The following is a 26632-nucleotide window of genomic DNA, read 5'->3' as shown; positions in this document are numbered from 1 at the left end:
AAAGCTCTCTTAACTCCATATTCGATAGAGTTGAAAATATTTGCAATAGGGAGGCATGTGGATGGGAAAGATGAATTCCTCCTGGTCTGAAGCAGGCTTTTAAAAGTTTGCTGGTAGTAAGTTGTGGTGATGAAGGTGGAATGGCAGCTTGGGTTTCCATATTGTAACTGTTATGTCCAAAAGATTCCTTATTGGGGGAGAAAAGTATTTCGGGAAATGTGGGGCATGACTCCACCTTAAGGGGGTTCTTTTGGCTAGCCCTGAAGGAAGGGCACATGTGTAGCCAAGGCCTGTATTTATTTGACAGAGAGAGAGACACAGCAAGAGAGGGAACACAAGCAGGGGGAGTGGGAGAGGGAGAAGCAGGCTTCCTGCTGAACAGGGAGCCTGATGCGGGGCTCGATCCCAGGACCCTGGGATCATGCCCTGAGCCGAAGGCAGACGCTTAATGACTGAGCCACCCAGGCCTGCGCCCCTAGAATTTTTTTGACTAATAGAAAAATTAACAATTTTTTTAAAAAACAGAAAAACCAGTATTCTATCCAAAATATTATTTTTTTAAAGATTTTATTTATTTATTTGAGAGAGAGTGAGAGCGAAAGAGATCACAGAGGCAGAGGGAGAGGGAGAGGGAGAAGCCAATTTCCCGCTGAGCAGAGAGCCCAACGCGGGGCTCAATCCCAGGACCCTGATATCATGACCTGAGCCAAAGGCAAACATTTAACTGACTATGCCACCCAGGCGCCCCCAAAATATTATTGAAAAGATCAAAATAAAGTGGAATAGATCTCCAAAAAGTTGAGACCTGTCCCCCAAAACTTTTGTTTCTAAAACTAGCTAAATAGAATGTGTGTCTCCATTTCTGAGTTACCAGAAAAGACAATCTGCTACTACTTGAGTCTCATTTCACCCCCTGACCAGGATTGTAGTAGCCCACCTTGTGAGTTGGAGCATAAATATCCAAAGGAGGATTGACCTAGGTATATTGGACTAAAAGAATTAAAAGGCAATTAACTTTCTAATAATGGCAAATATATAGTTAAGAGATTTCCATACAGCTTTGAAACCTCAAAGTAGATACCAAGATGTGCAAGACAGGTCACGTTGAAGCCTAAATTAAAGACTTGTTTGTTTTATCATAAAATGGAAAGTCAAAGCTAGAATAAACAGTGATAGTTAAATTCAGGTGATATTTCATGGGAAAAGGTACACTTCTTTCATGTGCTCATTGGACAATTGTCTATCTTCTTTGGAGTACTGTCTATTCGGATCCTTTGCCCATTTTAAAATTGGGTTATTTGTCTTTTTATGATTGAGTTCTATAGTCCACCAGACCAGTTTTGAGGCATGGTTCTAACGGTTGTTCCTGGCTACCTAATCCCTCTTTTCCACACTTCTCATGATTCTCTACCTACCAGGATACTGTGAATACAGTCATTTTGTGCTTAAATTGGTCACAGTTAGCTTCTACTACAACTCAAAACCTGACGGACATAGACTGGAACCCAAGGCAGCTCCCCTCACCTAGAGAAAATCACTAACATAAGACTTCACTGGCAAATGGAAAGCTGTTCAGAGGCAATGTTGTTACTAAAGCCTGGGTTTCTGAATTTGTGATTCTCAACTCTTAAGTTATGCAAACTCAGTCCAGGGGAACTTGTGGGATTGACAAGTGGAAATCTTGCAGTTTGAGCAGCAGGTAAGAACTGGAACAGAGAGAAATGGAAAGAAAACTCTAAGAAATTGTTGCCATTTCTTGCCATTCTACTCTAAGATTAAGTAGGCCATTGATTGTTGGAAGTTATTCAGATGCTAAGGCCCCAATTTTCTGCTGCTGGCAGTCCTCTCTCCGCCTTGGTCCACAGAGGCTGAGTGACCCTGCATTTCCTGTCAACCTGGGTTGATATCCAGGGATTTTCTTCCAAAGGGTCGAGTATGTAAATGGAGTAGGAGTCCTAATTCTGTTTGCAGATTTAACTACATATTTTGTTATCAGGCAATTTCAGTTCATATATCAACACTGCCAACTTTGTGTATGCTCTCTCCCCACCCTTCCCTTTTGTATCCTGGACCCTCTGAGTCAGGGAAATAAGAATATCCCTCCGTCCCAGAATTATGAGTGATCTGAGGCCAAGGGCTTGGAGAAAGTTGTTTTCTGCAATGTCTGAGGTAGTATCCTTTGCTCACTCCTCTGAGCAGGACCACAACCGTAGCTCCAATGGGCCTCTGGAGCCCTCTCACTCCTAAGCACCCACTTTCCCTTTTCTGATGCCCCCTTCTCCCAGGAGAGTGTCTTAGGTCCTGTATTTGAAGGGAATTGTTCAAAAGGGAATCCAATCTAAATCAGACGCTGACAGGCTTAAACTTTTAACCCTCTCAGAGGTGTTAGCACTTCTGCCCTTAATTTCTATTTGCCTGTCCTTTTGCCAAATTCAAAGACCACTTGTTTGCTCTCATTCTCTGTGCCCTTGTCTTGGCACCCAGGAATAAAATGATTTGAGACTGTGATGGTATGAGCAGTGCTGATCTGAGAAAGGGAAACCTGAGGCCCTGGGATGAAATGTTTCGTGGTGAGCTCCAACCAGTTGTTCATTCGACAACCATTTCTTAAGTACCTACTGTGTGCCAGACTGTGCCCTAGCTCCTGGAGACACAGCAGAGAAGCGAAACAAGGCCCCTGCCCTCATGGAGCTTTCCCTCTAGTGGTGGCAAAAAACAATGAATAAACAAACCAAAAAACCCCAGCATTTCAGATAGTGATGGTGCCATGAAGAGCAATCTGAAATCGTGAATAATGTGATAGTGAAAGATAAGAAGAGAGCCTGATGGGCAGAATGGCTGAGGAATGTCTCTTGTCATCCATACTCATACTGAAGAGTAAATTTGAGGAAGAAGCACCAGCGAGAGAAGATAAAGACATGAATGCAGGAACAGGCTGAGCACGTTGGAGGTTCTGAAAGAAGCCAGCAGGGGTGGAATGTAGTGAACGTCGCAGAAGGGTGTGAGAGGACCTGTGAGAGGTAAGCAGGTCATGTAGGGCCTTGAAATCTATGCAACACTTAACACACAGAGGTTAAGTGTCTTGCACCAAGTCACACAGCAAGTAAGTGCAGAGCCAGGATGATAAACCAATCCTATCAGGTGTTTTGCGTTATAACCTGGTTTATGCCCCAAATAGTGCTGGATGAAGAGGGGATTTATTGAAGCCCATCTTGGAGATCCAAAAACTCTAAGAGGAGACAAAGACCACAACAGTCTCACTTTTCTCCTTATTTTCTCTTGAAAACAAACAAATACTAGACAGGAAAACTTCCAAGTGTACTGTGCTAAATCCAAAAATTCTTTTAAACAAAGGATCTGAATTTTATAGATACTATAGTAAATACCTATTGAACATTTATCATATGATCCCATAGAGCATGTAGAGAAGTTATTTTGGTATTTCTATGTTTGACCTTATGAAAATTCAATCACACGAGATTGCCTAATGTCTATTTTTAAACACAAGATTTACTCTCCCTATTACACACTAGGAAACTTAATATACTAAGGTGCTGGTCGGGATTAGCTACTATGTAGATTTTCTGGATCTTTTATGTTTTGCTTTTAAAATTAGAAGCAAATTGAAATAATTATATGTGATACAATACATTAATAAAAGAAAGAACAAGAACCATATGATCCTCTCAATAGATGCAGAAAAAGCATTTGACAAAGTGCAGCATCCTTTCTTGATCAAAACTCTTCAGAGTATAGGGATAGAGGGTACATACCTCAATACCATAAAAGCCATCTATGAAAAACCTACAGCGAATATCATTCTCAATGGGGAAAAACTGAGAGCTTTCCCCCTAAGGTCAGGAACACGGCAGGGATGTCCACTATCACCACTGCTATTCAACATAGTATTAGAAGTCCAAGTCAAGCAATCAGACAACAAAAAGAAATAAAAGGCAACCAAATCGGCAAAGAAGAAGTCAAACTCTCACTCTTTGCAGATGATATGATACTTTATGTGGAAAACCCAAAAGACTCCACCCCAAAACAGCTAGAACTCATACAGGAATTCAATAAAGTGGCAAGATATAAAATCAATGCACAGAAATCAGTGGCATTTCTATACACCAACAACAAGACAGAAGAAAGAGAAATGAAGGAGTTGATCCCATTTACAATTGGACCCCAAACCACAAGATACCTAGGAATAAATCTAACCAAAGAGGCAAAGAATCTGTACTCAGAAAACTATAAAATACTCATGAAAGAAATTGAGGAAGACACAAAGAAATGGAAAAACGTTCCATGCTCATGGATTGGAAGAACAAATAGTGTGAAGATGTCAATGCTACCTAGAGCAATCTACACATTCAATGCAATTCCTATCAAAATACCATCAACTTTTTTCAAAGAAATGAAACAAATAATCCTAAAATTTGTATGGAACCAGAAAAGACCCCGCATAGCCAGAGGAATGTTGAAAAAGAAAAGCAAAGCTGGTGCCATCACAATTCCAGACTTCAAGCTCTATTACAAAGCTGTCATCATCAAGACAGTATGGTACTGGCACAAAAACAGACACATAGATCAATGGAACAGAATAGAGAGCCCAGAAATGGACCCTCAACTCTATGGTCAACTAATCTTCAACAAAGCAGGAAAGAATGTCCAGTGGAAAAAAGACAGTCTTTTCAACAAATGGTAGGAAAATTGGACAGCCACATGCAGAAGAATGAAACTGGACCATTTCCTTACACCCCACACAAAAATAGACTCAAAATGGTTGAAAGACCTAAATGTGAGACAGGAGTCCATCAAAATCCTAAAGGAGAACACAGGAAGCAACCTCTTCGACCTCAGCCACAGCAACTTCTTCCTGGAAACATCACGGAAGGCAAGGGAAGCAAGGGCAAAAATGAACTATTGGAACTTCATCAAGATAAAAAGCTTTTGCACAGCAAAAGAAACAGTCAACAAAACCAAAAGACAACCGACAGAATGGGAGAAGATATTTGCAAATGACATATCAGATAAAGGGCTAGTATCCAAAATCTATAAAGAACTTATTAAACTCTACACCCAAAGAACAAATGATCCAATCAAGAAATGCGCTGAAGACATGAACAGACATTTTTCCAAAGAAAACATCCAAATGGCCGACAGACAATGAAAAAGTGCTCAACATCACTCGGCATCAGGGAAATCCAAATCAAAACCTCAATGAGATACCACTTCACACCAGTCAGAATGGCTAAAATTAACAAGTCAGGAAACAACAGATGTTGGTGAAGTTGCGGAGAAAGGGGAACCCTCCTACACTGTTGGTGGGAATGCAAGCTGGTGCAGCCACTCTGGAAAACAGTATGGAGGTTCCTCAAAAAGTTGAAAATAGAGCTACCATACGACCCAGCAATTGCACTACTGGGTATTTACCCCAAAGATACAAATGTAAGGATCCGAAGGGGTACATGCACCCTGATGTTTATAGCAGCAATGTCCACAATAGCCAAACTATGGAAAGAGCCAAGATGTCCATCGACAGATGAATGGATAAAGAAGATGTGGCATATATACAATGGAATATTTTGTAGCCATCAAAAGGAATGAAATCTTGCTATTTACAACGACGTGGATGGAACTGGAGGGTATTATGCTGAGTGAAATAAGTCAATCAGAGAAAGACATGTATCATATGACCTCACTGATATGAGGAATTCTTAATCTCAGGAAACAAACTAAGGGTTGCTGGAGTGGAGGGGGCTGGGAGGGATGGGGTGGCTGGATGATAGACATTGGGGAGGGTATGTGCTATGGTGAGCACTGTGAATTGTGTAAGACTGTTGAATCACAGACCTGTACCCTGAAACAAATAATACATTATATGTTTTAAAAAAAAAAAGAAGAAGAAGAAGATAGCAGGAAGGGAAGAATGAAGGGGGGAAATCAGAGGGGGAGATGAACCATGACAGACTATGGACTCTGAGAAACAAACTGAGGGTTCTAGAGGGGAGGGGGGTAGGAGGATGGGTTAGCCCAGCAATGGGTATTAAGGAGGGCACGTTCTGCATGGAGCACTGGGTGTTATATGCCAACAATGAATCATGGAACACTACATCAAAAACTAATGATGTAATGTATGGTGATTAACATAACATAATAAAAAAAATCTAAGATTCTAAAGGATTAAAAAGAATAAAATAAAAGTAATTTTATACTCAAGTAAAAAAGAAAGAAATCGGCTAATAAAGACCAGATGTGTGTATACTGTGTATACATATGCAAGAACTTGAGGTGAGCCCAGAATTCATGAGTGTTCCAGCAGTCTGCCATTAGACTAGGGTTAGAATCCTAGTGCACTTTCCAGCTGCCTGACATTAGATAAATTACTCAGTACAGCTAAGCCTCCATTTTCACTCTCATAAAACAGAGATGAAAACAATGCCTATATCATAGAGTTATTGTGAAAATAACTCAAAATAACAAGTGACAGTGCAAGGAATAGACTTGCTATTCCTTGAGTAAATAATGGTTGGCCTTCTTCCCTGGGTCTCTGTTCACTCATCAGAAACATAAGTCAGGGAAATGATGCTAAGGCCCCTTCCAGGATAAGCGCCATCAGCAGCCAGGCTTTCCTGCCAGACTTGGACCTAGGACAGTGACACCTTTTTCTGCAGACAAATAGAGAAGGGCTAGCCAGATGGACCCAGAGACTGACACACAACTCACAGGGAAATGAGCAAGGAAACTTAAGGGACTGAGACTTGATGGGCCAGGGTCCTGGTAGACCCCCACCTCAGTTCCCCAGGCCCAATTCATTTTACCAATGCATTCACTTCGACTAATTGCATGTGAGATTATTTGTTTACTGTCTGCCCTCTCCAGAAACTGAACTCTAAAGATTAGGAATTCTGTTTTGTTCACTCACTCTATGTAGGTCCCCAATAAATATTTGCTAAATGAGCCTCTTTTTTTATAGTAAGTACATTTCTAAAATTGAAGGTGTCATGAGCTTAGCTAAGCTACTCTGAGGTATTGCTCCCTCGGCATCCATTTTGTTTGGCTAAGTGACCTGCAGGAGCCTTAACCTGACACCAGCCTCCCTCATGCTAGCACATGCCCTGGGTAACCGTCTGAAGAATCACATGCCACTGAAGTTCCTGATATGACTTCCCCAACAGTTCTTGTGATCAACAATCTCCCCCATCTTCAATGCCTCCCTGCTCTATGCCCCTTAGATAAAACCCCCATGGAGCTTACCAAAACCCCACTCATTTTAGTTTGAATTGACTGATCCAGTCTCAGCCCAGGAAGCCCCAAAGTCCTCCACTCATGGACCCTAATAAAGGCATATGTCCCAGGTCTTGACTTTCTCGCTGCACTCTGCCTTGACTTCCCCATGTGGCCCCCTGAGCTATGCTGTGTACTTCCTCCAGGACTTGTGAGTAATAAACTTGTCTACTACGATTTCTCTTGTGGTCTTTTGTCAAACTATGGCTCACCATCTGGCACCCTATGCTCCACTTAACAAATGTTAATTTAACAAAGTCATAACAGGAGGAAATTAATCTTATTTACAAATCAACAATTTTAAGTGCCCTACTGAAATCAGACATTAAGAGGAATTTGTGGCGAATGTAAATTTGTTTAGCATGCGAATTTTTTTTTTAAAAGAGAAGCATCATCAAACTAAGAAAACACCAGTGGCTCCATAAGAAGGTTTGGAGCATTCAATTTGGTAGACAACAGTAGCATCAATTAATCTTCCCACATATCATGGACTTTATCAGATTAGGATGTGGAATTTTGGAACTGAATACACTTCAGTTGCCTTAATAGAGGACTTTTCTCTGGACAAAAAGCAAAGCCTATTCTTATCCTCCCATCTATGATCTGGCTCAAGGGCCAGTCTAAGGGAGGCTTTCCAACAAGTCACAGAAGTTGGGAATGATGACCGCAGACATCCTAATTGAACAATCCCTCAGTACTTATCACCGTCCCCTCCAAGCTACTGTGTTTCCAGAGTCACTGAACATTGTCAATTCCTGGTCAATGAATGTACCAAAATTCTCCCTAATCTAACAGGTTCAACCTCCCAACTAAATTTGCTTATCACAGGAGTCTGGATGATTTGACAATTCACTTGTTTATTCATTCGTTCAGTTATTCATGCCATTCACTTATTCATTCAACAAATATTCTCAGGCTTAGAAATCCTGAGTGCTTCTAGAGGAGAAAAAGAAAGCTTAGACAGAGCAGCAATTAACAGCACAAGAGTTGGAACTAGGACCTAAAGGAATATCTAACCACATATTGTGCCTGAAATATCTTTCTGCCCAGCTGCTGTATTACCTCTGCAAAACCTTTCTAAATCTAATTTTAAGAAGAATGTATATCTTGGGACACCTGGATGGCTCAGCCAGTTAAGTATCTGCCTTCAGCTCAGGTCATGATCCCGGGGTCTTGGGACTGAGCCCCGCACCAGGCTCCCTGCTCAGCGGAGAGTCAACTTCTCCTTCTCCCTCTGCCCCTCCCCTGGTTTGTGCTCTCTCTCTCTCAAATGAATAAAATCTTAAAAAAAAAAAAAAAGGAATATATGTCTTTTCTCTATTCCTTTGTTAATGTCCTTAGTGTAATGCTTATGACATTATGTTGAAGCTAACTCCTTCCCCGTGCCAGACTGAGCTCCTTGAGAGAAGCAACTGTGCCACCCAATCACCTTCATGCTCCTGGTGCCTAGCACAGGGCCTGGCATATACAACTTTAAGAGCAGGTCTATGGATTCCAGTGAAGCTGATGGATGTCTAGGTATTATCAGGCCTGCATCATCTAATATGGTACCCACTAGCCACATGTGGCTATTGAGTACTTGAAACACAGCTGTGAGGGAGGAATCGAGATGCACTGAAAAGTGAAATACACACCAAATTTCAAAGACTTAGCATAAAAATATATAAAATACCCCACTAATAATTTTTATATTGATTACATGTTGAAACGATAATACTTTGGATATGGGGTTAAATTAAATTATTTAAATTAATTTCACCTGCTTCTTTTTACATCTTTTAATGTGGCTATTAGAAAATTTTAAATTACATATGTGGCTCACATTATATTTCTACTGGATAATGCTGGCCTAAGCCAAAGATTACTCTTTCAGGTACAAGCCACGTCCAGTCTCTTAAACCTGGCTTTCTAAGTTCTCTTGGTAGGAAGAGGAATTTGGCTAGATTGTCTGAATTGAGTCAAGGTTTTCATTAAGCCTAGGTTCAGAATATCCAAGAAATATAAGACACATTTCTTTTATATTTGCAAAATTCTATAGTCAATATGTTCCACACATTAATAGGTTTGCTGTTAAAAAAAAAAAAATCCAACTCTTCCTGTATTCTCTACATTGAGTCAAAGTCTAACCAAGGGCATGTAATACCCATGCAGCGAACATTTAAATAGCTCTTCAGTTTCTGGCTCCAAGCGCCTGTTGTGATCTCTCTCCTCCCTCAGTCTCTGGCATCCTGAGCAGTCACCCCTCCCATTTCAGCTCTTTCCACTGACCTCAAAAGAGGGCTGGCTCAAATAACACACTTGTCAAAACACCTGGGTAAGCACAGCAGTGGGAGACAGCATATAAATAGATATATGGAAACAGAGTGCTCCGTACTAATAACAAAAACCCCTTACAAACTGCCTTCACCTTCCAAAAGTTTTGTTTCTTACAATGATTAGTTAAATGTAAATGTCACTAATAATTTTACTCCTATCAGCTCAGACAGACCTATTTTATACAGGCACAAGCAAAACTGCAATTCAAGATGATTTTTAAGTTTTGGGTACTACTGTGGCAAAAATCCTCTGTGCTTAAATAGAGAATTTAAAATTGAACAACAGAAAATGATCCAAAGCAAAAATACTGAAAATTTTCTAAGTAATCTATCAGAAAGACTAAAAGGGTCAGGCTTCACTGGTCTCCAGTCAGAAAAAAGCAAAAATAATGAGTGCCTATTGACATACTTCCCTCCGTGTAGAAGACCATACATTTGAAACATTTAGCACAGTTTTGGGCACACAGTCTGCATACAATAAATATTATTAATGAATATATGAATGCATGGGCCCTTACTATTGAATGGAATACTGCAATCACCAGGTCTTTGTTTTAAACCTTGAGTGATACGGTAGACCGAATACAGCTTCCTATTCTACTCAGACTAAAACATGAAGTCCTTACCATGGCCTGTAAAGCCCTACTTGATCTGCAACCCAACTACTTCTCAGATTCACCTCCCACCCCTCTCCCCCATATTTACTCTGCTCCAGCAACCTGACCTTCTTGTGTCCTCAAACAAGCCCCACATGTTCCTGCCTCAGTGCCCGTGGAGCAGCTCTTCCCTTTTCTTAGGACGCTCATTCCTTCCTTCTCTGCTCGTGTCACCTTATCAGAGAGGCCCTCTTCACCAACACATATCCAAAACAGCATAACCCTTATCCTGCTGCATTTGTCCTCCTATCACTTATTGCCACCTGGCATATTACGTATTTATTTGTTTATCTCCCCAAACTGGAAAGTCACTCCCAGGAAGGCAGAAACTTTGTTCATTTTGTTCACTGCTATATCCTTTGTGCCTAGAAAGTGTCTGGCACACAGGAGTTCAATAAATGTTTGTTGAATGAATAAATTAATGAACACTGGATTGGAGCTGAGGCAGCTGGATCTAGTCCCAATTCTACCACTAAAAACTTGTGTGACTTTGAACAAATGTCCCCTGACATTCAGCTTCTGAATCTGCAAACGGACTGGCTGGGAAAAGATGCTTCTAAAGCTTCTCCCAGCTCGAACATCCTGTGGGTTCTATAGAGCTGCTTTCTACATCTAACTTTTGTATGAAGCTTTAGCAACACAAAAATCCTTTTTGACAGTCACAAACTATTAGCTCTCTAGGCACTTTATTATGATTGAATACGCTGCTCCCAAGACCCCTGATGAAAACTTCCCCATTCCTTCCAGGCAAGATGGATCCCAGGACTAGCTACCTACTTTGAGGTACTTCATATAGACCTTTTTTTCCTCAAACCTCTTGTAACAGTTAATGACATAATTGTGTTTTTCTATTTCTATTTCTCCAATGAGAATGGGAACACCTTGGAACAGTAATGGATTCTTAGTAATTCTTGTATGCCTAGCACCTTGCATGGTCCATGGCAATTAGTAGGTATTCCATGAATGTTTAGTGAATGAATGAACATAGGAAAGTCAAAGTGAAATAGGATCATGACTCATATTAAAAACAGAGACAATCATTCTCCCCTCACTGATGGAGGTGGGCAGAAGATAAAGCTTTGCTGCCAATAATGGTTCATCTGAAAGGAGGTAAGAAACTAAAACTTATTGGGAACTTACTAAAGGCAAGTACTCTTACACATATTCACGTAGTTTATTTAATCCTATGACAACTTTATAAATTAGGAAGTATTACTACCATTTTACAGATGAGAAAATTGAGGCTCTGAGAAAATAGGGAATTTGCCCATGATAGAATGCCTAGTAGGATTCACACTCGGGTTTCTTCATGCCGTATATCATACTCCTATCACTAAATAATATATCAGGAGGGTAGTTCTCTGATTCAATACAAGCATTGACATGTGTAATAGTGAGCTTTTCTGCACTAGAAAAGCATTTTTATAATTAAAGGGAATTTTTTCCTTGATTCAGAAACATGGCTATGGATAATTCCATCTGCCATTTTTGAAAGTGTAAAGAAAAGGTTTACAAGCAGATTACACTTGTGCCTTTTGAATTTTTAAGTTTTTATTCTGATAATAAAATGCACTACCTGTTCATTATAGAAAAACCAAGAAATACAGATATTTTTTAAAATTTTAGTCAACCATTATCCCATCACTTAGAGACAGCCACTATAAACCTTTTTTAACCTTAAGGTTAATAAAGGTTACCATAACTTTTATTATATTCTTCATTATGTTAACCTTTATTAACCTTTTATGAAACTTCATTAACCTTTTAGGCCTTTTTCCAGTACATATTTTATAGTGAAATCATTCTAAATTATACAATGAGCATTTCTTTCATATTCAATATGCATACTTCCCATATTGTTAGAAATCTTCATAAATAGCATTTTAATAATGGCTTAGTAACATCACATAAAGTAGATGCAATAATCATTCTGTTACTATTAGGCTACTTCCATTTATTTACTATTAAGTGCCTCTCAGTTTAAAAAAAACCCAGTTTGTAATTTAACTTCTGAGAATGGTTCCAACTGCCAAGAAAATGCAAACAGCCTTTCCATTCAAGACGGGGGGAAACTCCTACTATTATGCAAAGAATGAGGTCTAGTAATTTTTCAAGGTAGAAGCTAGTTGGAGCTGTTCCAGGTTCACCTACAGTAAGGGTCTCTCTCCTGCACAAGAAGGGAGGTGGTGAAAGTCCAGCAGCAGCTTGGAGGAAGCAGACCCAGGCTCACCTCCGGGTTCTATGACTTGCCTTATACCCTCAGTAAATCATATGCAGCCTCAGTTTCCTCATCTATAAAAGGACAGTCAGCACAGGGTTTAAAATGAGAAAATATCCGTAAACACTCAGCACTAAGACTGGCACAGAGTGGACTCTCTTATAACTCTAAAACTTTGGCAGCAGAGCCAAGAGGAAGGGGCAAAGAAGGATGGGACAGCATTCTTACCTCCCATCCTTTAGAGAATATTCCAAATTCTCACCTAGCCTCAGGGGGAAAAAAAAAAAAGAACTTTAGGCCATATTTGTAAACTTACAACAAAATAGTTTGATTTGTGACAACACCTTGAGATAGGAAAAAGTCGGGGACTCCCAGTTCCCCTGAGAGGTCCTGCCCGCTGACATCTCTCCACTTCTAGCTATGGTTCTCATCTCCTTTCCCCTGGCCTTCGCCATGGTTCAGTCCCTAGACATCTTTCTCTTTGTTACTGTCTCCCTGATCTGAGTCCTTCTAAAACCAACTTCCAGTCTGCTATCAGCAATCCTTCCATAACTCTAGTCTGTTTTCCTAAATCTTGCTCACAAGTTTACTGATTTCTTGTTACCCATGTCATCAAATCCAAAATTAAAAAGTGTGATGGTTTGCAAGGCCTCCACCCCCACCCCATTCCCTCTGGTTGCCCTCACCCTATTAATTCTAATTCTTGCCCTAATGTCCACCTTACCATCTGTAGTCAGAGCAGGCTGAAATTTACTGCAGATAAATCCTATCTTTACCCGAAGATCTTGACCTTTGTTAAAGGGCAATGCAACCTCAACGTGCTTTGAATAACTGTCAGCTGCTCGCATTTTAGAGTAAATGAGTTTGCAAATTCTCTAGGTGGTAAATTTTGGTTGGGCAAAGATATAAGGATCCTGAATACCATTAAGGGGGAAAGGTTATAAAGGCTGGGATTGGCAGATTTCCCTTCTCAGTATTGTCCAGGAATCACAGGTCACTACTCCCTGTTCCGTCTCCCACAGGTACCTTCTCTTCCTCTTTTCCTTTCTGCATCTCCTGCCTACTCACTAAAGCCCAGATCATGCCCACTTCTCAAAGCAGGACCGATCTACACACTCTCTTCCTCCCTGCCCCTCTCATTTATTTAGCACAGAGACTCATACTCCCCATATTGCTAACTTCTTCCATAAAGCCCTTGAGGACAGGTGCTGTGCCTACTTCCCACTTGGCAGTTACTAGATAAATATGTGACCAACATTCCAGACTTCTAAACTGACTGACTAGTCCCCTTAATCGGTGCTACTCCATGGGCTATTTCAACTTCAGCTCTGCTGGCTCTGGTTGGACAGAACTTTTAACTTTGAGTAAGAGGGGCATTCTGAAATGTTGCACATCCATCTGTCCCCTACAAAGCCATTCTACTGATATTAATAGATTTAGGAAAGGACATCACTGACTGACAAAACAAACAAACAAACAAAAAACCCATACCCCAAAGAGAACATGTGAAAGTAGAAACAAATCCAAATAGGAGATGAGTCCTACTATTCTCATTTTAGGGCCTACATGAAGTCTGGGAGATGGAAGTGGAAGGAGACCCATATTTTTAATACAGTATTGCCTAACTGTAATCACATTCATAGAAACGTTGATGTTTGGACCCATGAAAAAAAAAGGATTTTAAGAACAGGGGTTATTGAAACTTATGTTTTTCTCCAAGTAATTTAGGAGCCTTTGTACCAAATTAAAGTCCTCTTACAGCGACCTAGTGCAGGTTCCAGGAGACCTCCAGTCAGTCATTTGAAGGCTCCAGAGCAGCCCTCTCCGTCTCCACCCCCACTTCATATCCCCTTCTCTTCTATAGCTCAGGCTTTTAAGATTGTTCCTATGCCTTGGGCCAAATATAAGCGGTTCAACACATTTCTGCAGTTAGGCAGGACCCTAAGTAAACCCCCAGGAATAAACAAGAGCAGCAAGTCACAAGTTGTTGGGCGGAGGGGGGGGGGTGGCGGAGAGGAGGAGGGGGGGCGGTAATGAACTTTGCTGCTGCAGGCGGGCCTGTCACTCCAGCTGACAGCAAGCACCTTCACCTTCAAGTTTCTTACCAAGGCAGCACCCCCTGAGAGAAAGTGCATAGCTCAGAGGCAAGGCACGCTAGCTGAAAAAGAAAGGGGAAGCGTGCGGAGTCTCCCTGCGAAGCCCCTGCCCTCGAGGCCGCATTTCCAGGCCCGCGGCCGGGCGAGCGCTCGGGCTGTGGCCTGAGAGGGGCGCACGCTACCTGGCGTCCGGCTCCTCCTCCGACTCCGCGGCCGTCTCGGCCTCCTCGCTCTCCGATTCCTCGTCGCTCTCCAGCCTTCGGGTGGCCTCCTCGTCCCCGTCGGAGCCGAGGGGACTCTCCGCGGCGTAGGTGCTGTCGCTGCTCGCCATCGTGCCTCTGCCGGGCCGGAGCCGGAGCTGGAGCCGGAGCCGCCCGCGCGCGCCCGCTGTTCTCCCTCTGACTGCGTCTCTGGCCCCGGCCCGGCTCTGCCCTGCCCCGGCGGGCGGCTCGGGTTCCCGGCCCCGGGGGCGGGCCAGCCCCGAGACTTTAAATAGAAGGCGTCAAAGTTTCGCCACCGAGCTTCTGGGGCCCGGGCTCAGCGAGTTCCCCTCTTCCCCAGCGTCTGCCAACTTCCCCCCCGCCCCGGCCCTCCCCGCCCCAGTTCAGGCAGATCCCTGGCGGCCCTTTGGGCAACTCTTGATCACCATTCCGAAGCGGGGCAGGCTCCAGCTGCACCTGGGACTTGAAAGGAGGAAAGGCACCCAGCCGTGCCGCTCTTCCCTCCAGCGTGGCTCTGGTGTGCTGTATGTTTGGTGCCCAACTACTTGACGGACGCTTCAACCCAACCAAGTAACTACTCCTTACTGAGCAGAGCGCTTACTAGTTCAGGCACTCTGCTAAGGGTCTCACTTCCATTACCCCCTCACAATTCTGCTGTGGCATGTTTAACTGCAATGCTGGTTTTTTAGATCAGAAAACTGAGGCTCAGAAGAGCCTGGGAAGCTGGCTGGCTCAAGGTCTCCTGCCTAGTATGTGATCCTATGGGAAACAAAGCTAGGTCTGCCATCTTCAAGGGCCGTTTTCAACCATTGTTCCTTCATATTGGCTCCTTTTGTGTTGCAAATCAATTAATTGTGTATTCTCGACCTCGGTGACCTGTAGACTGTTTAAGTCAGGGCATTTTTATCTCCCCTAAAAACCTTCAAGAGAAATAATTTTCCTCACATTGGCCAAAGTCTAAGCTCTGTCTGAAGCTCAACCCAAAGGCCCCAGACTTGCGTTGGATCATAGCATGCCCATACTTAAGACCCCTCAATGGCTTCTCCATGCTCAAGGACTAAAGCCCAAGCTCCTTAGGGAAGATGAACACTGGAGAACAACCCACATTTGTCTGGTTTCTTCTTTAGAAGTCAGGATTCCCAACATTTATCAAGTCACACCACTGTGCCTTAATATTTACAGTTCCTTCTGCCTGAAAGGTTTTTCCAACCTTTATTTACCTGGTGACTCTCCATTCAAGATCCCCACCTTTCTCTGATATGCCCAGGTTAAGTTCAATACCCCTTCGGGTTCCATTATCCTATATTCAAATTATGTTTGTGTCTCTTTCCCTCAGTACACTCTATAAATTTGTTACTCATCTTTTTCCACAACATCCCCATCTCTTACAAGGCCAGAAGCAAAACTTAGCACAGAGTAGACACTTAATGAATGTTGCCTGAAGAAAACAGGACCAGACCTGCTCAGTACATACAACAGATAGAGATATCTTTCTAACAGTTTTCTTTTCATGAGGATGATTTATGGCTAGAATAGCTAACATTTATTTTTAATTACAGCAAATTCTATTCACAGAGTTGTTAAATATGAACATAAGTTAGGTAATATTCACCAGTTACACTAGCTTGTATGTGTGTATTAAGTCTGTGAGGAAAGAACTGCAGATAATTCAGATACAGTATAGAAGTATCAGCTGGTGTGTATGGGAAGGGAAGACAGAGGAGTCCAGTCTTCCAGGGTTCATTAAATCAGGTTCAGCAAGTTATTATCTTAACATGAGCTAGGTTTATCCAACTAGTAATCCCAAATGACTGACTCCTCACCTACGACAAAAAGAATGCAATCATAGTTGTGGGAATCTGTTAAACACTTAACCAAAACTACAGGTAGCTGCTGTATATTCCCTCCATCTAACTCAAAATTTCTTGGGAACACTAATTAAAGTCAAGATTTATTTGCAAAGATCCTACTTCAAACCAATCCAAAATTTAGAACTGCAGTACGGATTACACATTTTTAAGTTTCTAACACTATCTTCTTAACAATGCATGCAAATGAAATGGCCAGATCAATACAAATAGAACATAAAAGAATGTATTATTCACCACACAAAAATTCAAAAATTCGAACTAAAAATAATTTAGAAGTCTAAAAAATTCCCTCATATATTAACAGCCCACTTATCTGACACATCTGTCTATCACAAGGTACATAATCTTAGGCTTCAGTCTATTGATTTAGAAATGGGTATAAATTTATTAACAAATAACTTCTTTATCTATGTGTTACAGCAAGATAGCTAAAAAGTAGCAGCAGCAAGATGAGGGGGTGGGGGAGTGTGTGGCACTGAGCGCTGAGAAAACAGTGGCAATAAGAGTCCATACCATGGTAAATGAATGCTAGGGCTTTCTTAGGAAATGTCCCAATACTGTAGAGGTAGAATGCCCTTTGCACTTACACATCCCTGAGAGCTAACAGTATTACCATAGAGTACCAGGACTGTTTTTTATTGTTTTTAATCATTATCAGAGTCATCACTAGAATATTAATTATACTCAGTACATTCTGATAAGGAAGAGTTGCACAGTGTATATTTTAGGAAAATTACCAAGAAAAAGAACTGATGTATAAAAGCTTCATTGCCTCAAAAGTGTTAAACACGAGTAATCTAAAAAATTCACCTATGTGGAAAGCTTCATTCCTAATAATGCCAGAGAAATACGGTGTTGATGTGGTTAGCTGCTTAACCAAGAATGAACTCAATTCCAAGATTCTCTGTACCATCTATATTATCAAGCATAAAAGACAGATTCAGTTCAGTTCTAGATGAGAATTACAGCCTCAATCTCATCGCAAAAGACTAGCACAGAAGAAAAAAAAAACACACCAACAATGTCCACATATAAACTTTATTCCATTTGACATCATACAAAAATTTAAACTTAAAGAAGAAAATGAAAATATGCACCTTTACAAGTCAAAGAAAAGCAAAAGTCTTAGCATTTGAATTGGTCTGCAAAAAACCCAAATACATTAGAGGTACAAACTGTGCTACAGCAGGTCTAAAAGAAGTTGTACACAGTCCTTCTGAAAAAGTTAAAATTGTTTTCAAGATTACTTTTCATATTTAAATGTACAGGCACTGACCAATTTACAAATATTTACATAAACCAAAAACAACCTTAATAAAACACTGTAGCCTTTTTTTAGCAGCTACCACTACTTCTTCATATGGAAAAAAAAAATACTAAAAAAGTTGTCTTTACAAACATTAAGTTTTTATTTATAATAATTTTATGTCTTACCTAAAACATTTTATAGTGGCTTACTGCCTAAAAATTCCAGTTTAGATTACAATCCTATAACCGTATACAGAAGAAATCTGATACCATCAATAGGATATAATCTCAACTTTGATCTTTCCCCAGTTTCTGATGCTTCATGTCACAGGGAAAATAAAAGCAAGAAAACATGAAATAAAGTAAAAGTGCACAATGCACTAAACTATCATAAAGCACAGGGGACTTACAATCTTTTCAAAATGTCTACAATGAACTAATTCTTTAAAACAATTTACTAACTGCTGAACAATACAGAGTTAGTGCTCATATTACTACAGTGCAAAATGTACTGTTTTCAACAAAAAACTTAAAGCAATCTCAAGAGTACATCAAAAGCATGTGAGGTACTAATGAAATGCTAATATAGACACACCCAAAGCCTCAGTCTATCCTGGTGAGTCAAGTGAAGACTTAAGGCAATTGTCCAGTATTTCATGCTTCTGCAGTGATTTCAGTGAAATAACAGATTTCATTTTGCTTCAAGTAACTGAATAACTGGCTTGAATCTTCACTTTACTAGAATAGACAGGCAACAAACTATCTACTGTACATTATACATTAAGTATGTACGAATCAATCCCTTTCCAAAATTCCACACATATCTTCAGTATTAGCATGTGGCATACTTAATTGAAGTTATATCAAAAACCTTTTATTTGTTCAGATAATTCCCCAAAAAATATTTTATCTGATCTGAAAATTCATGCCATAATATTCCTAATCAATGTAAACATTTTCAAAAATACATCTTTAAATCAAAGGGTTTTATTAGGAAATGTCATAATAAAATATGCAATCTTTATATAAGTATGTCCTCTTAAAAATAAAACATGAAAACAAGAACAATTAAAAAGAAACCATGGAGGTAAACAAAATGCATTATGATGTTACTATTGTTCTTTATTTCTCAGAAGATTTTATTAAGAAATACAGGCCAGTTATCTTTTCAGGATAGCAGCTCTTAAAGGTAGTATACTGTTCAAATCTCTTTTGTTTTTCAATCTGTGCCACGACTGGGAGAGAAAGAAAAATCATTCTTAAAACATAAAATATAAGTGGAACAAAAGACTGAAATGAGAGTTACTACGAATGTTAAGTAGTGGTTCTCTCTAGGTGGTAAAATTGGGGTAATTTTTTTTCTTTGTGTTTTTTTATCTCCCAAGTTTTTAACATAGTAAAAGTATTGCTTCTGCCATCAGAAAAGAAAATGTTATTTAAAAACTCTATACCTGTGTAATTCCAATTCATTAAAAAAGAAATGGACACAGAGGTGGTACAAAAAGATACAACTGACAATATTAACACCAAGACATTAATTATTCAGAGATTTAAACTATTTCATCTACAACAGCAAGGCAATGAAGACAAAACCTTTGGGTTTGAGAGGGTGTGAGAAAATTACTTCAATTACTTGGTTGACTAGTTTGCATCTAGTAAGCTTTTTCAATCAAAAACAATATTATGGAGAGAGTAAATCTCAAATAAACCACTTTATAGTTTTGAAAAAGAAGAGTAAATATATAACTTGTAAAAAAAAAAAAAAAAAAACAAATTCTATACACAGGCTAAAACTCTGGCTCACTACTTGGTGACTGCATATCTTTGTAGTTTAATTCTCACTTCAGTTGTTCAATTGACTGAAAGTATTGGTTTTATAGCTAATCAATCCTAAATGAAAACTCACGCATCAACAATGTAGCAATGCTGTTTTTGAGTTCTCAATTTGTTCTGATAGACAAAAATATTCCCTCTTGGATATTTGTTTTGCCCTGCAGAATTCCATTAATCTTAATATTCTAATCTGGCTGACAAACTGAGAGGGCCTAATGTGGAAGGATAGCTTGTAATATGATACACTTGCATTTTTAATTATCATCAAAATGAAGTCCACTTGTATGTCTAATGAGAAAGTATTCCTCTAAAATAACCTTCATAGTTCACTGATCTTTTTCTTCAATGAAGCATTCTCTCCTATATGTCTCACAGTATATATTTCCATCAATGTTTCTACACTGTACTGTGGAACTCCTTGAAGAAAGAAACCACACCTAACAAAATCACTGATGAATCAATTCATACTGTAGACCAAAGAGCCAAATAATAAATGACAGTTTACATACATATGGCTGAAGTTTATATATACAAAATGTGTGGGTATACAAACATACACATTGATTTTCTTTTAATTTCTCAAAATATAAGCAAAGATAAAAAGGTACTCAGGTTCACTGTTACAGTGGGGTATGCAGAAGAAAAATCATGGAACAAACATCAGCCCTCTTCTAAAGCTACACTAAGTTCCTTGAAATTTTAAGGAGAGAAATGAGTCCATTAGGTTTTACTCACTCATTCTGAGAGCTTAACTGGCTCACTAAGGAAATGCTTACTTCCATCAGAGTGAAAGCCATGTGAACAAAAACAGATTTCTCTGAAGGAAAAGTGTATCTATCAATCAAGTAATAAATTTCCTACTGTGCCACTTTAATGACTTCATAACACAGGAAACAGGGCTATTATGTTCTATTATAAATATATTTTTCCATTTTCAAAGCATACTATTACACTAATGTTTCTAGAGTTAATCTGATGCATTATTTACCTTTAAAAATTGATCCTTGATCATGTCAAATTTCTGCTTTTCATGCACAGCTCTGGCTGTATTTGTTCCATCAAAAGGTTCTGCAATGTTAAATGTACATATAAACAAGAAATTATTAAAATTAGAACTTCAGTTTCTATATTAGGTTTAACTATATGAAACTGCCAATATTTGACAGTTTTTAACCTACAAAATAGCAACTGCATATTGTGAAGCCTAATCTCTTATCAGATATATGCATCTAAAAATAGTTTTAGGGGCGCCTGGGTGGCTCAGTTGGTTAAGCGTCTGCCTTCGGCTCAGGTCATGATCCCAGGGTCCTGGGATCGAGCCCCACATCAGGCTCTCTGCTCAGCAGGAAGCCTGCTTCTCCCTTTCCCACTCCCCCTGCTTGTTTCTGCTCTCGCTAACTCTGTCAAATAAATAAATAAAATCTTTAAAAAAATAAAAATAAAAATAGTTTTATTATGAACTGTGTTCTAATAAGGTAGATACAATTCAAGAGAGAGGATAACTAAAACAAAGTCATCAGCATAGGTATGTTAATTCTAAATCACAAAAGTGAGTAAGAATTCTGAAGAATCACAGAGGGTCAAGGACCTATCCCTACCCTAAGGGAAATAAAAATAAGTTAAATAACAATTATCAGAAAGAATAAAACACTATACACAAAAAAGGTGGTCAATGTCAAATACCACAGAAAGGTAATTTTAAATTTAATTTTAATTTAAAAGACCACGATCTGTCCAGCAGGAGAACGGTCACTACCTTTCAAAGTAGAGGTTTAATACTCAGGAGGATAGAAAACAGTGCAGAGTTATGGTATGAGTAGGTGGTTTAGAAAAAGATACAGTGAGTACAATAACTTGTAGGAGAAATTTGGCAGTGAAAGGAGAGAAAAAGGATAGCAAGTACAGAAGACAGAAAGAAAACAAAGGAAAAGTTTTTATGTGTGTTGTCTCCCCAACATTACCTTCCACATCTTCACCCCCACCCACTAACCCTTCATCCACAAGGTAAGAGACAAGAGTCCATATACAGACATAAGGAAACTATCTATATGAGAAGGAAGGAACCTGAGGATGCTAGTGAGCACAGGAAGATAACTAAAGGCATTAAAATGAGATGAGATAGCTGAAATAATGCCAAGAGTAGGTAAAAATGACTAGAGTTTAAGAATTTTGGCACTGGGGGTGCTTGGGTGGCTCTGTCAGTTAAGCATCTGATTCCTGATCTCAGCTCAGGTCTTGATCTCAGGGTCGTGAGTTCAAGCCCTATGCTGGGCTCCACATTGGGTGTGGAGCCTACTTAAATAAAAAAGAATTTTGGCACTGTAAAAGAGGGAAAAAAAAGTACTTACAAGAGCCACTAAAATCAAGAGTATTTTTCAAGGATGAGAAGACCTATGTATGCTCTAAAGCTGAAAGAGAATGTGACTAGAGGGAAAGAAAATGCAGGCGCTAAAAGGAAAAAATGCAATTTGAGGGGAAAGACCTGGAAAAAGCATGGAAGAATAGGAAATCTGATGAAGAGGTTAACTCTAGATTTGTCAAATAATCTAATCAGGCCCATAATTAAAAAAAAATCCTCCTTTTGTGTATATATATATTTTTTATTGCTTACTAAGGCCATTTTTAAAAGGAGTTTATTGTCACAGTATAGGATACATTGTTTTACTGCACTTCACTTTACTGTACTTCGCAGATATTGTGGGTTGTTGTTTTTTTTTTTATAAATTGAAGGTCTATGGCAACCCTGTGCTAAGCAAGTCTAGCAGTGCCATTTTTCCAACAGCATTTGCTCATTTTGTTGTCTCTATCACATTTTGGTAATTCTCCTAGTATTTCATACTTTTCATCATTATTGTATCTGTTATAGTGATCTGTGATCAGCTGTCTTTGATGCTGTTATTATTATAATTGTTTGTGGGCACCATGACCACACCCACACAGGATGGCAAACTTAAGAAATGCTGTGTGTGTTCTGACTGCTCCACCCAGTGGCCGTTGCCCCATCTCTCTCCCTCTCCTCAGGCCTCCCTATTTTCCCTGAGACACATCAATACTGAAATTGGGCCAGTTAACCACACAATGGGGCGCCTGTGTGGCTCAGTTGGTTAAGCGACTGCCTTCGGCTCAGGTCATGATCCTGGAGTCCCGGGATCGAGTCCCACATCAGGCTCCCTGCTCGTCGGGGAGTCTGCTTCTCCCTCTGACCCTCCCCCCCTCATGCTCTCTCTATCTCATTCTCTCTCTCACAAATAAATAAAATCTTTAAAAAAAAACAAAAAAAAAAAAACAACACACGATGGCCTTGAAGTATCCAAGTGAAGTGAAAGGAAGAGTTACGTATCTTTCACTTTAAATCAGAAGCTAGAAATGATTAAGCTTGGTGAAGAAGACATGTTGAACATCAAGACAGGTCAAAGCTAGGCTTCTTGGGTAAGTTAGCTAAGTTGTGCATGCAAAGGAAAAGTTCCTTACGGAAATGAAAAGATGAAAAGAGCTACTCCAGTGAATACAGGAATATGAAAGTGAAACAGTCTTACTGCTGATATGGAGATAGTTTCAGTGGTCTGGATAGAAGACCAAGTAGCTACAATATTCCCTTAAGCCAAAACCTAGTTTAAAGCAAGGCCCTAACTTTCTCCAATTCTATGAAGGCTGAGAGAGGTGAGGAAGCTACAGAAGAGAAGTCTGAAGCTAGCAGAGTTTGGTTTATGAGGCTTAAGGAGAGAAGCCATCTCCATAATGTAAGTGTAAGGTGAAGCCGCAAGTGCTGATGTAGAAGCTGCAGAAATTTATTCAGAAGATCTAGCTAAGATAATTCCCGAAGGCAGCTACATTAAACAACAGATTTTCCATGTAAATGAAACAGCCTTATATTTGAAGAAGATGCCATCTAGGATTTTCATAACTAGAGAGAAGTCAATGCCTGGCTTCAAAGTTTCAAAGGACAAGATGATGCTCTTACTAGGGGCTAATGCAGCTGATGACTTTAAGTTGAAGTCAGTGTTCATTTACCATTCTGAAAATCCTAGGGCCATTAAGAATTATGCTATTTATGCTCTATCTACTATGCTTGTGCTCTATAAATGGAACAACAAAGCCTGGACGACAGCACATCTGTTTACAACATATTATTTTAAGACCTACAATTCAGAAAAAAAAAATTCCTTTCAAAATATGACTGCTCCTTGACAATGTACTTGGTCACCCAAGAGCTCTGATGGAGATGTACAATGAGATTGCTGTTTTCATGCCTGCTAACACAATATCCATTCTGCAGCCCATCAATCAAGGAGTAACTTTCAAGTCTCATTACTTAAGAAATATATTTTGTAAGGTTATAATTGGCCATAGATAGTGCTTTCTCTATGGATCTGGGCAAAAGCCACTGAAAACCTTCTAGAAAGAATGCACCATTCGAGATGCCATTAAGGACATTTGTGATTCATGGGAAGAGGTCAAAATATCAGCATTAACAGGAGTTGGAAGAAGCTGATTCCAATCCTAATGGATGACTTTGAGGGATTCAAGACTTCAGTGAAGGAAGTAACTGCAGATGTGGTGGAAATAGCAAGAGAACTAGAATTAGAAGTGGAGCTTGGAGATGTGGCTGAATTGCTACCATCTCATGATAAAACTTGAGTGGATAGGACCTGCTCCTCAGAATCTACTCCTGGTGACAATACTGAAAAAACAACAAAGGATTCAAAGGATTAAGAATATTACATAAACTTAGTTGATAAAGCAGGGGCAGGGTTTGAGAGGATTGACTCCCAATTTTGAAAGAAGTTCTACTATGGGTAAAATGCTCTCACATGCTACAGAGAAATCATTTGTGAAAGGAAGAGTCAATTGATGCAGCAAACTTCACTGTTGTTTCATTTTCATTTTAAGAATCCATAGCCACCTCAACCTTCAGCAACCATCACCCTGATCAGACAGCAGCCATCAACACTGAGGCAAGACCCTCCATCAGCCAAAAGATTACGACTTGTTGAAAACTTAGATGATGGGTAGAATTTTTAGCAACAGTCTTCTTAAATTAGGATATGTACATTATTCTTTTAGACATAATGCTATTGTGTACTTAACAAACTAGAACATAGGGTAAACATAACTTTTATATGCACTGGGAAACCAAAAAAATTCATGACTCACTTTATTGCGATACTTGCTTTATTATGGTGGTCTGGAACTGAACCCACAATATATCCAAGGTATGCCTGTGTTTTTTAACAGCGTAATGCCATATGCCAAGCTATTGGATCACATCACACACAGCACTTTACAAGTATTTAATATTCAAAAGAACACAAGTAACTAAAATAATATACACCCACTGTGTAACAAACCAACCACCAAAGCAGGAAATTTAATTTCATATTCATAAACTCTTAAGATGTTGCATGTAATCCAAGATTAAAACATTCTAAATGTGATGTTTTCCTACAAATGCTGAACTTAACGCTTTATTTTTTTTTACCTCAAGGTTTACAAGTCTTCAATTTAGCATCAGTGAGAATAATTGTGCTTCTTGAAGTCAATTTCCCACCAACTCAAAGAAGTATTCAACTATATGTAAATTAATTTTAGAGAATTATCTTCAGGGCATTTAATTTTTAAAGTAAAATAAATTTCTATTCATAAAAACCTAGCTTGCATTAAATATCAATGTTTTAATTTTAAAAGAACTCATTTTATCTTAATGTAAGAATCATCACATGAAGGTAGTATTTTCTTCTACTTTCAAGTCATGAAATTAAGCTTCAGTCAACTACAAGCAGGAGGGATGCATAAAGACTGCTCATATATTATAAACTAGAAGATTAAATGCCTAAATTCATATTTATCATTTTTACAGCTAAAGAATTTACTTTTAAAAATTAAATGAAAATACTCGGCCATAAAAAAGAATGAAATCTTGCCATTTGCAACAATGTGGATGGAACTAGAGAGTATTATGCTAAGTGGAGTTAATGAGGGAGAGACAAATACCATATGATTTTATTTATATGTCGAATTTAAGAAACAAAACAAACCAACACAGAGGGGGAACGAAAGAGAGAGGCCAACCAAGAAACAGACCGCTAACTACAGAGAACAAACTGATGGTTACCAGAGGGGAGGTGGGTGGAGGGATGGGTGAAATAGGTGACGGGGATTAAGGAGGGCACTTGTGATGAGCATCAGGTGTTGTAAGGAAGTGTTGAAGCACTAACTTCTACACACCTGAAACTAATATTAAACTATAACTGGAATTTAAGCAAAAAGTTGGAAGAAAAAAAAAGAAAATTTTATAACTAAAAGACTTTTAAGTCAGAACATAAATGTATTACTTTTAACTGAAATACAAACTGGAATTATTCAAGTAATTCTCTCAGTACCATGGTGATAACCAGATGGTAAATAAGTAGTTATGGAAAATCTACCTTCTACACAGATGTATTTATTTCTCCATTCAATACCATCAGGCCTGGGAATGGCTTTGGCTTCACGAATTGAAATCATTTGACTGTTCCAGCTACAAGAAGAAAAACATAACTGTTAACTATATTCTTAATTTTCCCTTTTATTGTATTTATTATATAATACTAAGTCCCACTCTAATTTTCTCACAAAATACTGAAACTTGCCTTGACCCTCAGCACCATAATCCCTTTTCCCCTTCTCCTTTTTTCTCCACAGCACTTATATTCTAACAATTTGCTTATTTAGTATGTTACTGTTTACTGCATATCTCGCCGAAGCAGAATGAAAGCTCCAAGATGCTGATTTATGTATTTTTTCACTGTTCAAATAACTGCTTAGTATAAAGGAGGCCTTCAATACATATTTATTGAATAAATGAAGTAATATGAAAAATAAAGCATAAGTAAGCAAAAAATGTAAAAATT

At 39.2% G+C, this 26632-nt stretch overlaps 2 protein-coding genes across 4 annotated transcripts in view; both read right to left on the bottom strand.

Moving 5' to 3' along the window:
• Positions 1-15013, bottom strand: part of CMYA5 (cardiomyopathy associated 5) — an 87167-nt gene extending 72154 nt beyond the window's left edge. Inside the window, exon 1 of the mRNA XM_035014732.1 lies at positions 14752-15013. Within this exon, the coding sequence (XP_034870623.1) occupies positions 14752-14900 (149 nt within the window). The 5' untranslated portion in view covers positions 14901-15013. The remainder of the gene's footprint in view (positions 1-14751) is intronic.
• Positions 15014-17685: 2672 nt separating this feature from the next.
• The window catches only part of TENT2 (terminal nucleotidyltransferase 2), a 67856-nt gene continuing 58909 nt past the window's right edge, over positions 17686-26632 (bottom strand). For all 3 annotated transcript variants that reach the window (XM_035014735.1, XM_035014733.1, XM_035014734.1), the window contains exons 14-16: positions 26168-26259; positions 20731-20810; positions 17686-19144 (exon numbers count right to left, since the gene is read on the bottom strand). In XM_035014735.1, coding sequence (XP_034870626.1) covers positions 19070-19144; positions 20731-20810; positions 26168-26259 — 247 coding nt within the window. In that variant the 3' untranslated portion in view covers positions 17686-19069. The remainder of the gene's footprint in view (positions 19145-20730; positions 20811-26167; positions 26260-26632) is intronic.

The sequence above is a fragment of the Mirounga leonina genome, unplaced genomic scaffold (genome assembly GCF_011800145.1).
Source record: "Mirounga leonina isolate KUSES-001 unplaced genomic scaffold, KU_Mleo_1.0 Mir_168, whole genome shotgun sequence".
Classification (NCBI taxonomy): Eukaryota; Metazoa; Chordata; class Mammalia; order Carnivora; family Phocidae; genus Mirounga; species Mirounga leonina.
The sequence above is the reverse complement of the archived record's forward strand: the minus strand, read 5'-3'. Positions and strand labels throughout refer to the sequence as shown.